At 38.4% G+C, this 13,217-nt stretch overlaps 1 protein-coding gene across 8 annotated transcripts in view; it reads left to right on the forward strand.

The window, feature by feature from the left end:
* The window catches only part of Mctp (multiple C2 domain and transmembrane region protein), a 148,314-nt gene that overhangs the window by 111,328 nt on the left and 23,769 nt on the right, over positions 1–13,217 (forward strand). For all 8 annotated transcript variants that reach the window (XM_090164251.1, XM_090164248.1, XM_090164249.1 and 5 more), the window contains exons 4-5: positions 4,098–4,486; positions 10,235–10,343. In XM_090164251.1, the coding sequence (XP_090020377.1) occupies positions 4,098–4,486; positions 10,235–10,343 (498 nt within the window). The remainder of the gene's footprint in view (positions 1–4,097; positions 4,487–10,234; positions 10,344–13,217) is intronic.

The raw sequence follows: 13,217 nt of genomic DNA on the forward strand, positions 1-13,217 counted from the left end.
AACACGACTTTCCGGTAAATCGTCGGTAGAAATTTCGAATTTATCCTATTTTCTGTTGCATTCCTAAAGGTTCCTGCGCGTGTTATATTAATCCATATTATAAATGCCTATTGCGTAAATATTAAAGTGATCAATAAATATTTAATGTAGATTATTATAGCGTATTTTTAGTATTATGCTCGTAAACAATCGCTTTTTATAATTATAATAATAATAATAATCAGCCAGGCTAATACCCAAGGCACCACCTTAGGCCTAAGTCATCAAGCGATTTTTGAAGCCATTATTTCAGGTGGCCGGGTTACAAAGCGTAGGAGGGTGTTGGCAAGCCCTGCATGTACGTCAACGTGCTAATCTCAGCAATACCCGTTCTATACTTGCCCTGGACTCGCAAAACGGAATTTTTTTAGGTATGCCTCAATTGTAGTACTGAAATTAAATTAGTACATCTGTTTTTAAATCTTATCTATCTTAATTAATTGTCATTTGAAATATTACGCAATAGACTGTAATATAAAATATATAACGCGCAGGTATACTTAGAAATTCAACCGTAAACCGGCCAAATTCGTGCTAGTACCTTGCCGGCAAATGTACTAGATATTTTTCCTTTCTTAACCCGCAACTGAGTATAGTATGTTATTTTCTCAAACTGGTCTATAGTTTCACCTTAGCTTTCATCTAACCATCGTCGATGTTGCTAGTTCGTTCCAGAAACAATTTGCATTTCCGTGTTTTGAGGGACTCTTGCGATTACTTGTAGGACTCTAGGAGTCAATAGTGAGTTCCTTCCACTCATTTTGGATGGAAATAAACCCAAGAACATTTCAATATCCACCAGTGCTCAAAATACAAACAATGGAAGAGAAAACTGTAGGCTGTAGAGCTATGGGAAACAACGTACTTCAAAGATCATTGAATTCGCGAGGAATGATTGAATGCATTTTTAAGGCATCATTGTAAAATACTATATCACAAAATGAAAACCAAATAATAATGAAAATCAAACCATACACACACATAAAATACATGATCTAAAAATACAGTTGACAAAGGAGAAGATCCACTCGTAGGGGTAACGCCATTGAAGCTGAATATTGAAATATCCAAACTCTCGCCAGATGTCGATAACAGTAAGAAATGTATAAATTTTAAATTATCTAAAAACTACGAATTTTTATCTTTCCAGAGTTGAACTTTTGTTTATATTTTAGCATAAAACATAGAAATATTAAAAGTAGGAGGCCACCAACGGTCAATATATAAGAATTAAACGACAAAACTGGTAAAAAAGACCGTATATTTAATAAAAATAAATCGCAGTACTTCGGCCTTGAAGGCATATTTTGCCGAAGTACTGCGATTTATTTTTATTAAATATACGGTCTTTTTTACCAGTTTTGTCGTTTAATAGAAATATTATTATGTTAGACGTTGTTTTATTTAATCAATTCCCTTCCCACCAAAAAGTTTTCAATGGCGCCATCTAGAATAAATAATAGCATTAAAATCGAACCTCTAAGGGCTTCGCTCCAAATGTTATTTTCCCTGCGCATCTCCAACTCTACTAAAGTAGTTAAAAGGCCAGATATGGTTCAATTAAAGATCAAAGATCACCTTAAGACATTTAATTAAATATTACCCCTTTCCCATATTTAAATATTACCCCTTTCCCATATTTAAATATTACCCCTTTCCCATATTTAAATATTACCCCTTTCCCATATTTAAATATTACCCCTTTCCCATATTTAAATATATTTAAGAGCCGTTTGTAGATATTTTTTTTTGTAAAAAATATTTTTTCACCGGTAGGTGCTAGAAAAAACGTTTCAATGAGAAAGTTGTAGAGTGCTGTCGAAAATGTTCAAAGAAATTGGTTTTATTGGAAAACAACACTTTTTCACGAAGATATGAGCTGATGACAAAAATTATTTTTTACAAAAACCCGAAATTATTTCCGATTTTTCTGAAATTTAGGATTTAAAGCGATCCCACACTAGAAATAATACCCTGAAAATTTCGCCACTCTATCTCTAGCAGTTTCTGGGAGAAATGCCCAGTCAGAGCAATTCGAAACACCCTGTATATGACGCGTTTAAATAATACCAGCCAGTGCATATTTGAAACATTCGTAAACGGTCGATTTCGGCCTCCGTCCAATTAATAATGAATATTCCCGACTCGTAAAAGCGGGTCGGGATCTTCTAATTAAAAAATAATTAAATGCAAATACGGGACTATACCCCCTCGAGTGAAAACGAGGGAAATTGGAGACGGCTAAGGGTTTTAATTAACCCGGTAGGAGTCCCCTATAGCTATACGAGTAAAAGATGAGGGGTTTCCATCAGGAATAAAATAACCTTCTGTCGACAAATCCATCACAGCGACGACGTGTTTACACTCTACGACCACCAGGTGGAGCCCGTTGCGCGCCGGATATCAATAGCGATCGAGTATATTTGCCTATATAGTCTGTTTACCCGCTAACGCCCCGACACATTAGCGTAGAGAACGGTCGTTATTAGCTTAAACCGGGTCAGAACTCCGGAGAACTCGGTTCAATTTGAAAATGAGAAAAAGTTCCATTTTTGTTACGGAAAAAAACCCGAGCTAACACTTTAATTTTCACATTAATATTATAACGGCGTATTCGAGCTGACAGAATAAAAAAACTCAACGAAAAACCGGTCCTCAAAGAGGCCCTATAGTAGGAGGCGGAAGCGGATGACAGCGGGGAAGTAAGGTATCAACAAAGTCGTCCTTCCAAGGTACCGCGACCACGTACAATAGCATCCGACTATACGCGCTCGGTCGAGTCGTTTCTCAATTCAAGGTGAGAACGCAACCGACAAGCCAGAAGGCCCGCACGCGCTCTCTCTGGATACCTGTACCTTTTTAGCGTAAAACACGGTGACGCCTGTTGCGATAGTTTGAAGCAAAGCGTCTAGTTGCGCGCTCTTCGCGAGAAGACGCGATAATATTGACTCGTAACAACAGCTCAGGTGCCCTTACGAAGTGTGTTTATTGTATCGGAGAACGATTCAGCCACGTGCAAAAGGAAGAATTAGTGCCTGGCAACGTTTGTATTCGCCTCAGTGAGTTGGAAGAAAAAGTGGAAAACAATTTCGCTTATTTCCTTTCTTCAAGATTTTTTTAAAGAATCGTTTTGGGCAGTTGAAATACGATATCTTGCCTTAGTTTAACTAGTCGCTTCTGGACTTTTAAGGTTCGTAAATTGGGTACGTGGCTAGCTTTAAATCGGAAAACCACGTAATTTGTTCGCTACTTCTTACTTCAAAGGAACTTCTCGGTTGAAGATACCTTGTATAGTTAACCATCATAGTTAGTGTAGGGAGCTTTTGGCTCGCGTGGCTTGCAAGGCTTGCCACCACCCTCCTGCGCATTGTAACCCGGCCACCTGAATTAAAGGCTTTAAAAGTCGCTCGATGACTTAGGCCTAGGGTGGTGCCTTGGGTATTAGCCTAGCTGATTAAAGTATGCCTGTATGCCTGTTCGTAATTTTAAGCTTTTCTAATTTCTTGAAGGGAGTATGAAGTTTGGTGTTCGGAATTGTTTATTCATTATCCACAAAATTTCCGATTTATTTAACAAAAGTTGGTAAAAAGAATATAATTTTAACTTATTTAATTATGTTTTTTTACGCAACCTAGCATTTATTTGAATTAAAATGGTATTTATTTAAATAATTGTTTGTTTTGTTTAAATAATAGGCTTATCCACTTTCGATTATTTAAACAGTTTACAATTATTATTCAAATATTGGTTATTTAAATAAATATTATTTAAATATCGCCGAACTTATTTTATCCATGGATAAAAATTAATCGAATGCCGACCTCTAATGAAGTTCCATATTTATTGGTGGATCAACGAATTCCTTCCACTTTAAACCAAAGCTAGTGGTGTTCAAAAGTGTTAGTAGACGATTTTTAGATTTAGTTTCTACTACCTTTAGTTATTTCTTCTGATTTATTAGCAACGTTAGCGTAGTAAAATCCCGCTTTTCATTGCGGCGGATAAGTAAAATATTTGGGGTTGGAAAAAAAGAGTTTGAAGTTTGACGTTTCCTTTAGGTTCTCCGAGCCTACCTCGCAAACGCAAGCACTTGCACGGTCTTCACGGGGCGGAGAGGTTGAGCAGCAGCCACCCGGACGTCTCTTGTTCGGACTTGGCGGCCTTGGCTTCGGACCCTTCGTCGCTGCGAGTGTGTCTGGACGACGACGCCGTGCTGCTGAGGGTCAACGGGGGGGAGGAGCCCGCCGATTTCGCCGATGTCCCCAGCGTCAGCGACCCATTGCTCAATCGACAAATGTCGCTCGCGGAGAGAAGGATCCACTTCCAGCGCAACAACGACGACGCGATGGCTTCCGGAGACTACTCGGCGGTCGCCTCTTCGTCGGCGGTCAAGCCGGACTTGCTGGGGACGGCCGACACTGACCAGCCATTTCCCAGCGGAAGTATGGTGAGTCGACGACGCTCATTTTCTTTACAGACATTTTCGTTCTGTTGGAGCGAGTATCAGCGTTGCCAGGTCCCAAAACTGAGATTATAGTATCAAAGCCAAAATATTATCGAATTTTCTTGAAAATTACAGTACACAAGTACGGCCAACTTTGATTTCTCGCTATAGCGTGGTAGCACTTTATCATAGTTGGCCGTTACTAACATATTTCGTTTTTGTTAGGCTACAACACGCTTGATTAGTACAAATTAAACACTCCAAGGAGTATAATATTTCAATTCTTAGCCTACTAGGGCTAGGAGTAGCATAAGAAACTGGAAACGCCGTTCTTATGTTAACAGAAAGTAACTTTCTAAAATTTCTTAAATTATCGCACAAATATCGGAAATATAGTAAAATTATAGTACAATTATCGCAAAAAGCGTACTATATAGTACGCGATTGAAATTATAGTACGGAAAAATTCGAAAGGTAAAATTATCGAAATGTACTATAATTATAGTACGGTTGGCAACGCTGGCGAGTATTTTTGCGGGGTTGGCGCGTTAAAGGGAGTATAACCCTTTCTTGTTTGGTAGGGTGCGCTTAGACTGTACCGAGTAGCTTCGACAAGCCTTACCAGCGAAGAGGGCAAGGAGTTATTTATTTATTTGTTCAAGAGAGAGCTACTCAAAAAGCCAGAACTATTATATTAGAGCATCGGTAACATGGCAGGAACAGGTACATATAAAAATAAAAAAATAACAGTAGATAGAAGGTGCACATGTCAATACTTAAAAGGAAACAAACTAAAAAAAATAAAAAAACTAGACAATTTTGAACTATACACTCTTTGACGAAGTCGGCCATTTCATTACAGGCCTAATTTAAAATAGTACAGGCAAGGGCGCCTGCACGTGCTCATCAGCTCGAGACGTCGCGTGCACTTGACCGCGTGAAGCGGCCTTGCATGCACTATTTGAAATCAGACCTGTAATAAAATGGCAGCTCTCACAAATAAGGATATAAAAGAGTGTATAGAAATAAAATAAAAATGAAATTCGAATAGTTCTTTTTAAAAACTAACGTGGCCTTCTTGTTTTAATGTGGCTCTTACTTTCACAAGTCTACGAGCTCACGCTACAGTCGCCAGAGGAATATAGCTTGTTCTAGCGCGTCTGCCAATCGCTCGTGCAAACAATATTAATAAAGCTGGGTCTTGTGACGTAGAAGCAACATTTTTACAAGAGGGGAAAGACCACTTTTTATTTTATAAAATCAACTATTTAAGCAGTGAACGTGGAATTTTTGTTTTGGTTTTTAACCACGGAGGTAACTAGCAACTTTATTGCGAAAAGTATTTCGATTAGAAATTGTTACTAGATCCGGGGGCAGCTAATTCCAGTCGTGTGGCCACGTGTATGGGAGGAGTTCATAGTTAAAAAATCAACAAAGTTAAGAGGTAAATTATTGTATAAGAAGTCATGAGCCTCACGCTGCGATTGGAAAGCCTACCATTGTGAAGTCGTTTGACTCGTTTCAAATTTACAATTTTTGTTTAAAAGGTAAAAATTATTTTCATAACTTATAACTTACTACTTGATATGTAACTTAAAGGGCTTTAGATACAAATTGATAGTGGTGCTTTCTACAGATTTTTGAAAGGTAAAAAAATCCATCAGGTAGGAAGTACTAAGATTTGATTTTAATTTGATTTTTAAACTTTGTGGGTTTTTATTAAAAAAAAATTGATTGGGTAGAAAGTAATTATATTTGATATTCACTTGATATTTAAACCTTCTGAGGTATTGATCGAAAATTTGATCGGAATAGTGATAGTGGCGCTATATTAAAAAAATTGAGAGGAAAAAATTATTCGATTAAAGTTATTCATCTTTGATTTGAAAATGATATTTAAACGTTGCGGGGTTTAAAAAAAATTGATCGTGATAGTGATATTGGTGCCATCTTGATGATTTTGAGAGGTAAAAAGATAGATAGGCAAAAATGTGCCCATCTCTGGTCATGAAGTAGACAAATATTAGCGAGGCGATGACGAATGTGAAGTTTTTGCAGATGAGTAGGGGCTGGGAGTTTAGATAGTTAATATGGAAGTTTGGAAAAGGAATTCTGCGCCTTCTGAAGGGCTACAATATCAGTTTGCAGATGAGGTTGCCCCTCCCCTCACTAGGAAGGCTTGTGGAAGCTACTCGGTATAGCCTAAGCGCACCTTACCAAACAAGAGGGGTTATACTCCTTTAAGCTCTTTCAAAATGTTGATTTCACTCATTGATTCTAAAAACGTGCAAGAGGAGAAATGCAGCAATGAGTTCCGAGACCTCGTTAAATTACGTAACATAATCACTCATAAGTATGCCATCAAAGCAGTTTCTTTAATTAAATATTGTTCACGGGATATGACGTAAATGACGTATCTTCCAACTCCGTGACGTAAAACGCGTCATCAGCTTTTAGTGAAGATTGAAAACGCGGAATAAGAGAATTTCTATACGACCGAATCGCCATCTTAAAAATAGCTATTAGAATGGTACTTGCCATAGGTCGCCGAGGTCACGCTGAGGTATGACGTCAAAGTACCATCATCGTCTGCTTTTTCGTCTAACGGCGCGTGTGTCAGATATTATTGAAAGTCGCTTAATCCTAGCGCGTTTCTAACTATACAATCTATAGTGATTTCGTTTCCATGGTAACCTTTTTATAATGAGGGATACTTATGAGTAATTATGGTAGACCTAGTTTTGGTGTGTACGCAGGGTTGCCACAGGTCAGGGAAATCAAAAAAAAGTCAGGGAAATTTAAAATAAAAGTCGAAAACGTTAATTTTTAAACGCTGTATTTCCAACATTGCAATAACATATTTTTTTAGTTGAAATATAACACTTAAATATAGGTTTTATGAACTTAATTCATTACTGGTAAATTCAATAGTCAAAATTGCAGGGGCTAGTAGGCCTCACTTTGAAGCTCTTTGGCGCTCTTTTAACTCATCGTAGGAAAATAGTCTTAGTCGATAATTCAAAATAACGGTCAAAAACGCCGCGGCTCAGTTTAGTAAAATATTTTCGGCGGCGTAATCGTCGGCCATTTTCGGTATGGAGATACAAGCCGGAAGGCAGACAAGGCTGCCAGATTTCGATAGACCGAAAACGGCCAACTCTCTCAAAATGTTTTTGTTTCCAAATCAAAAAAATTGCTGCTATGGGGAATAAACAGGCATACTTCTGAACTCACCCCCTACAAACCCCTTAAAATGTTTGCATAACCTTTTGAAACACCCTGTAGAACACATTTCGTATTGCAATTTTTTATTGAAGGCGAATTTGAATTGCCCAATTTTGGATATAATTTCGTCATAAAATTTGCTCTCCCATTTTAGTAAGCGTTCCTACGCGTTTCCTGAAGCAGTCTTAAATTATATTCCATGGCGATAAACTTTAATTTAATCCCTTCAAACATCGTAATAATTTAATCCGCGCCTTTTTGCGTGTAAAAGGTTTTCCAATAAAATATTTTAATTTACGAATTTAATAACAGAAAAAAAAGTTGGTTGGAATATTTAATAATAATAAATTTGCATACGCTATCGCAACGAGAAAGTTTAACACCAGGAAAGAAATGAAATACCTTCGGCTTATCCGAGAACTTTCACGAAGCGGAAGAACGAAAAGAAAATAATTTCGACTATGTGTTGTAATTATCTAAACTAGCCGAGACATCTTGTAGATTTAGCTTATACGCGAGTAAACGGTAGAAATAGGTCATTAAGAAGAGATAAGGGACCCCTTATTTCCGTTGCTGTAGAACCGCCGATAAAAATTTGTGAACAACGAGAAAAATATATGACCACAGATATTAGCAAGGATTAGGCGCGAAGCCCTCGCGAGACGTCAACCAGCTGAAGATCTTTTTAATTAAGGCCAGAGAGATTTTATCCAGATTCACGTTCGGTCATTAGTTTAAATCGTTAAAACCCGAGAGTCGAATGTGGGCCTAGGCCATCGAGTCGTTCTTTTATATAAGTATTAAAATGTCACGGTTGGCGTTAACCGGACTTATAGCTCACGACAAATCTTGCACCGACTGAAATCGACAATATGACCTCGCGCTAATGGTCTTAGAATTTCGGAATTATGCAGGTAAATATGAAATTGTAATAACAAACGACAAAATTTATTTCTATCGATAGTTAAATTTTCAATCTGTCTGGTGGAACTTTATTTTAAATCGTGTAATACCAAGAATGTATTTATTTATACTCAGGGAGAATGAATATGTCGAGACTATCGACGGACACGTTTAGGCCCTAACCCCGTCACGCTAAGGGGGGGGGGGGGAGGAAAAAAGGAGGCGGTCTTTTTTTTGCGTCCTCGCAGCAGCGTTAATCGCGTCGAAAAACGTAATTTTTAAGGAACCAATGAGAATGCGGTATTATTTGATTTTATTAAAGCGGAGGAGCATACCGGGGGGCCCAACGGGTGGAATTGGAGAAACGCTAAAAATAATCTCGACATATTCATTCTTCCTGGTATAAATAAATACATTCTTGGTAATACTATCAAAATAAATGTATTTATACTGTCGGGATAATTAATTTTTAGGGACGATTTTTAGCAATTCGCCTCACGTTCTGATTGGTTCAATAAAACTTTGAAGAACACACTGGTGACGTTTTTCCTTCCCCCTTTCACGTGCGGGGGAAAACTAGACCATGATGCTCGTGAATAGTCATTCTTGATAATATTTTCAACTATGAAATGTATTAACGCCATATAGTCTAACCATATGTAACATAATTACTCATAAGTATGCCTCTGTATAACATTTCCCTTGAAAAAAATTCAATGAGACCTTGTTTAACGCGGAACATACATTAAGCGGACCAAAAAATCCAAAAATGCTTATATTCCTTGCGCTATTGAAAAGGTTACCATGGAAATGAAATCATGTGATCGCGAGGCACAAGCTAAACTTGACATGGGCAAAGCCAGAAACGCGCGAGGAATTCTCACCAACTTCCATTTCCCATCAGTAAAGTTGATGACGCGTATTTCGTCACGGAGTTGTAAGTGACGTAATTTACGTCATATCCCGTGAACAAGGTTTCATTAGTGAAAATGCTTTTATGGCATACTTATGAGTGATTATATTACAAATGGTATAACCTAGGAGCAACAAATAACAAGGAGAACGCCACCCGTCAAAAGTCGTACATTTTCTCACGTACATTTTTCATTGGTTAGACGCTTTAGTGCCTGCTGCCGTCGGAAGGGGAAAATTCGGAAATTGTCTTCCCCCTTTCCGTAAAACGTTCAGCGTAAAGGCCCGTCCAATGAAATTTGTACGCAACCCGTCCAAAGTCGTGGATTTTCTTGTGTACGTTTTTCATTGGCTGGAAGCTTTAGCGCCTGCTGCCGTCGGAAGGGGAAAATTCGGAAATTGTCTTCCCCCTTTCCGTAAAACGTTCAGCGTAAAGGCTCGTCCAATGAAATTTGTACACAACACTGCGTTAGCGTGTTTAAAGGCTAGCTGCGTTCTCCTTGTGTTTGTTACTCCTAGGTATAACTAAAAGTTTTAAAATCAAACCTTTAATATTTGCTTGTCCGTAAGCAATTTGTCAATCGATCTATTACAAAGAAATTTCCTAATTTCATCTAAATTTCTTAGTGCTAGCCTACTCGTTCCCTAATGTTTCCATGGTAACAAAAGTAAAAAGGACGTCACATTGATTTTCTCCTTTCTTCCCGATAGGAATCAATTCTAAGTCGCCAAAAACTACGTTTACTTCGCCAATACGCTTTCTTCCAACTGGACGTACATCTGAGATGCGGGAAAGATCTGCTGGCCAAAGACGCTTGTGGTAAGTCCATAATGACCATATGCGGGAAGGGGGGACACTCCCTTCGACCGTCACACCAAAGCAGTAGTTTCTCGTGGTAATTTCGCGTTGAAAGGGGAGAGGTCCTGTTCTTGGCACCTTCGGACCGTTAAGCGAAATTAATTAAAGATAATAGTCGGCCATTTGAAAGGGGAAAACGAGACCCTCCTACTTCCGGTTCACGTAATAAAGACAAAATTTGCTAACTCAGGTTATTTCAATATTGGGAATTACTCGCTCGCTTTAGATACGTTATGCGAATTAATTTTCATTTGGTCCTATTAATTCAAATATAAGATTAGTCAATTCGCAATTAAAGGGGAACGGTCAAGCTTTAACCAGTTAGATAGCCCTATAGCCCATTAAAAACTAAAATTTATGGCGAAAACCGCATCAAAAATATTGAGTGGTTAATTTTTAATAAAATAAAGAAATTTCGGAAAATCGAAAAGCGCGACACCTGGTGAGAAGTCGGTGAGACAGAAAAACAACGTAAAAGCGCGCGCTGCTAAAGACGCAAAAAATTTGTTTTGCACGCGCGGCGCGTTCCAGTTATAAGAGACCTAAGCTTAAATTGCGCGATTTTAAAAGTTAGGATAGTTCGCAAATCGCTCATACGGGGTTAGGGGCGCTGGTGGCAGCCCCTAAGATGGCGGCGAAAATTCAAATCCAAACACCTGGAGTTATTTTTCGTTTCAACCTTTTGGGCAAAAAGCTATTTTTTCAAGACAAAAAAAGGTACGTGTTAGTATATTGAACGTCTTGTTAATCTTTTGATACGGAAATAAGGCCATATTTGGAAAAGCTTGGCCGTTCCCCTTTAAATGATCAAATGTTTAATTTGAAGTCCGTTTCAAACTCTTCACTTTTACCATAATGTTAGGCTATATCAAGAAATGTCAGCCTAGTTAGGTCCATTATTTATCTAACTAGTTTAAGGGGTTAGCGATTGGTTTTAAACTTTTTCCTTCAATAACCATGGTATCGCTGACAATAACGGAAGGTATATCTCTGTTCGTAATAGGGTGGTTGAGTCCCAAAATATATTTCGCAGTTTTTCGCGTTGAGATACATCCTTTACTTATTAAAAGTATGAAATTAAAACACCAATTATTGCGTAAGCAAAATTTATATATATATATTTTACTGAAGCAATAATTGGCGTTTTAATTTCATACTTTTAATAAAAATGGCGTAAGGCTATAATTATGTTTTACATATAAAAAAATAATTTACTTAATTACAGTGGGGTTGCGGAGGGGTTAGCCGCGTTGAGATTGCAAGTTATCTCCCCACTAGCCACTAGTTCAAGCAGGGGCGGATCCATAGGGGGGGCGATGAGGGCGATCGCCCCCCCCCCTTAGAATTATTGAAATATATTTATTTGGTGAAAGACAATTTATAACACAAATTCTAGTATAGAAAGTACTTCGTTTAAGCAAACGAAAATGAGAGCTCCACGTTACATTTTCACGCTCCATATAGGCTTCGAGCTTAGAAACGATAGCGCCATCTTTTTTAACACCTGCCAACTAAATTTGTGAAGAAATAGCAGACGACTTTTGAATACCCATGATCGCCCCTCCTTACTTGATGGCCTGGATCCGCTCCTGAGTTCAAGTGGTGCTCCCCCGAGTTCTTCGGTTTCCCCATCCCATAAAAACTTGTACAGTTCAAAGGTAATAGTAGGTGTAGGGAGCTATTTGCTCGCGTGGCACGAAGGGCTTGCCGCCAACCTCAGGACTACACATTGTAACTCGACCACCTGTTTAAAGGCATTAAAAGTCGCTCGATGACTTGGGTCTAAGGTGGTGCACGGGGTATTAGCCTGGCGGATTATTATTATTACCTCCAATTTCCTCAAAAATGAAATCTTGAGTTACCATATTTTTGCTCTGATATGGTGATTAGTCTTAACTGCTGGTCTTTATTTCCGCTACTATACGTAGATACTTTGGTCGGATTCCATCGTGGTTATCCCCTACGGGCAATTGTTGAAGTTAATTAGGATAAAGAACACTGTTCATCTCTGAGGAACTCAAGCGAGGACCGGATTAAAAGAGATAGCAATTTTTTTTATTAATCATTGGGGATTAGTTAAATGTTTGCTTTTAGGCCGTTGGCATTCGTTTTACGAGTTGCCGCGGGATAAAAATTGCGTTTAAATTTTTTTCTACGATTTTACTCAGTCCCCGAGTGTCGATATAAAACTCGACTTCAATTTAAGATTATTTTGGGAAGACATTTGAATCATTGATTAAACTACTTAAAGGGGAACGGCCAAGCTTTTCCAAATATGGCCTTATTTCCGTATCAAAAGATTAACAAGACGTTCAATATACTAACACGTACCTTTTTTGTCTTGAAAAAATAGGTTTTGGCCCAAAAAGTTGAAACGAAAAATAACGCCAGGTGTTGGGGTTTGAATTTTCGCCGCCATCTTAGGGGCTGCCGCCAGCGCCCCTAACCCCGTATGAGCGATTTGCGAACTATCCTAACTTTTCAAATCGCGCAATTTAGGCTTAGGTCTCTTGTAACTGGAACGCGCCGCGCGTGCAAAACAAATTTTTCGTGTCTTCAGCAGCGCGCGCTTTCACGTTGTTTTTCTGTCTCACCGACTTCTCACCAGGTGTCACGGCGGACGCGCGCTTTTCAATTTCCCGAATTTTATTTTTTTTATTAAAAATTAACCACTCAATATTTTAGTTTTTAATGGGCTATAGGGCTATCTAACTGGTTAAAGCTTGACCGTTCCCCTTTAAAAACGACGTCGGATTTAAAGTAACAAACTTGTTAGTGAGGTTTTGCAGATGACCGTTTATACAATGCCCTTCTAACAGAAACAATTAACATAAC

Source organism: Leiobunum rupestre, chromosome 11 (genome assembly GCF_980474605.1).
Source record: "Leiobunum rupestre chromosome 11, qqLeiRupe1.1.hap1, whole genome shotgun sequence".
Lineage (NCBI taxonomy): Eukaryota > Metazoa > Arthropoda > Arachnida > Opiliones > Sclerosomatidae > Leiobunum > Leiobunum rupestre.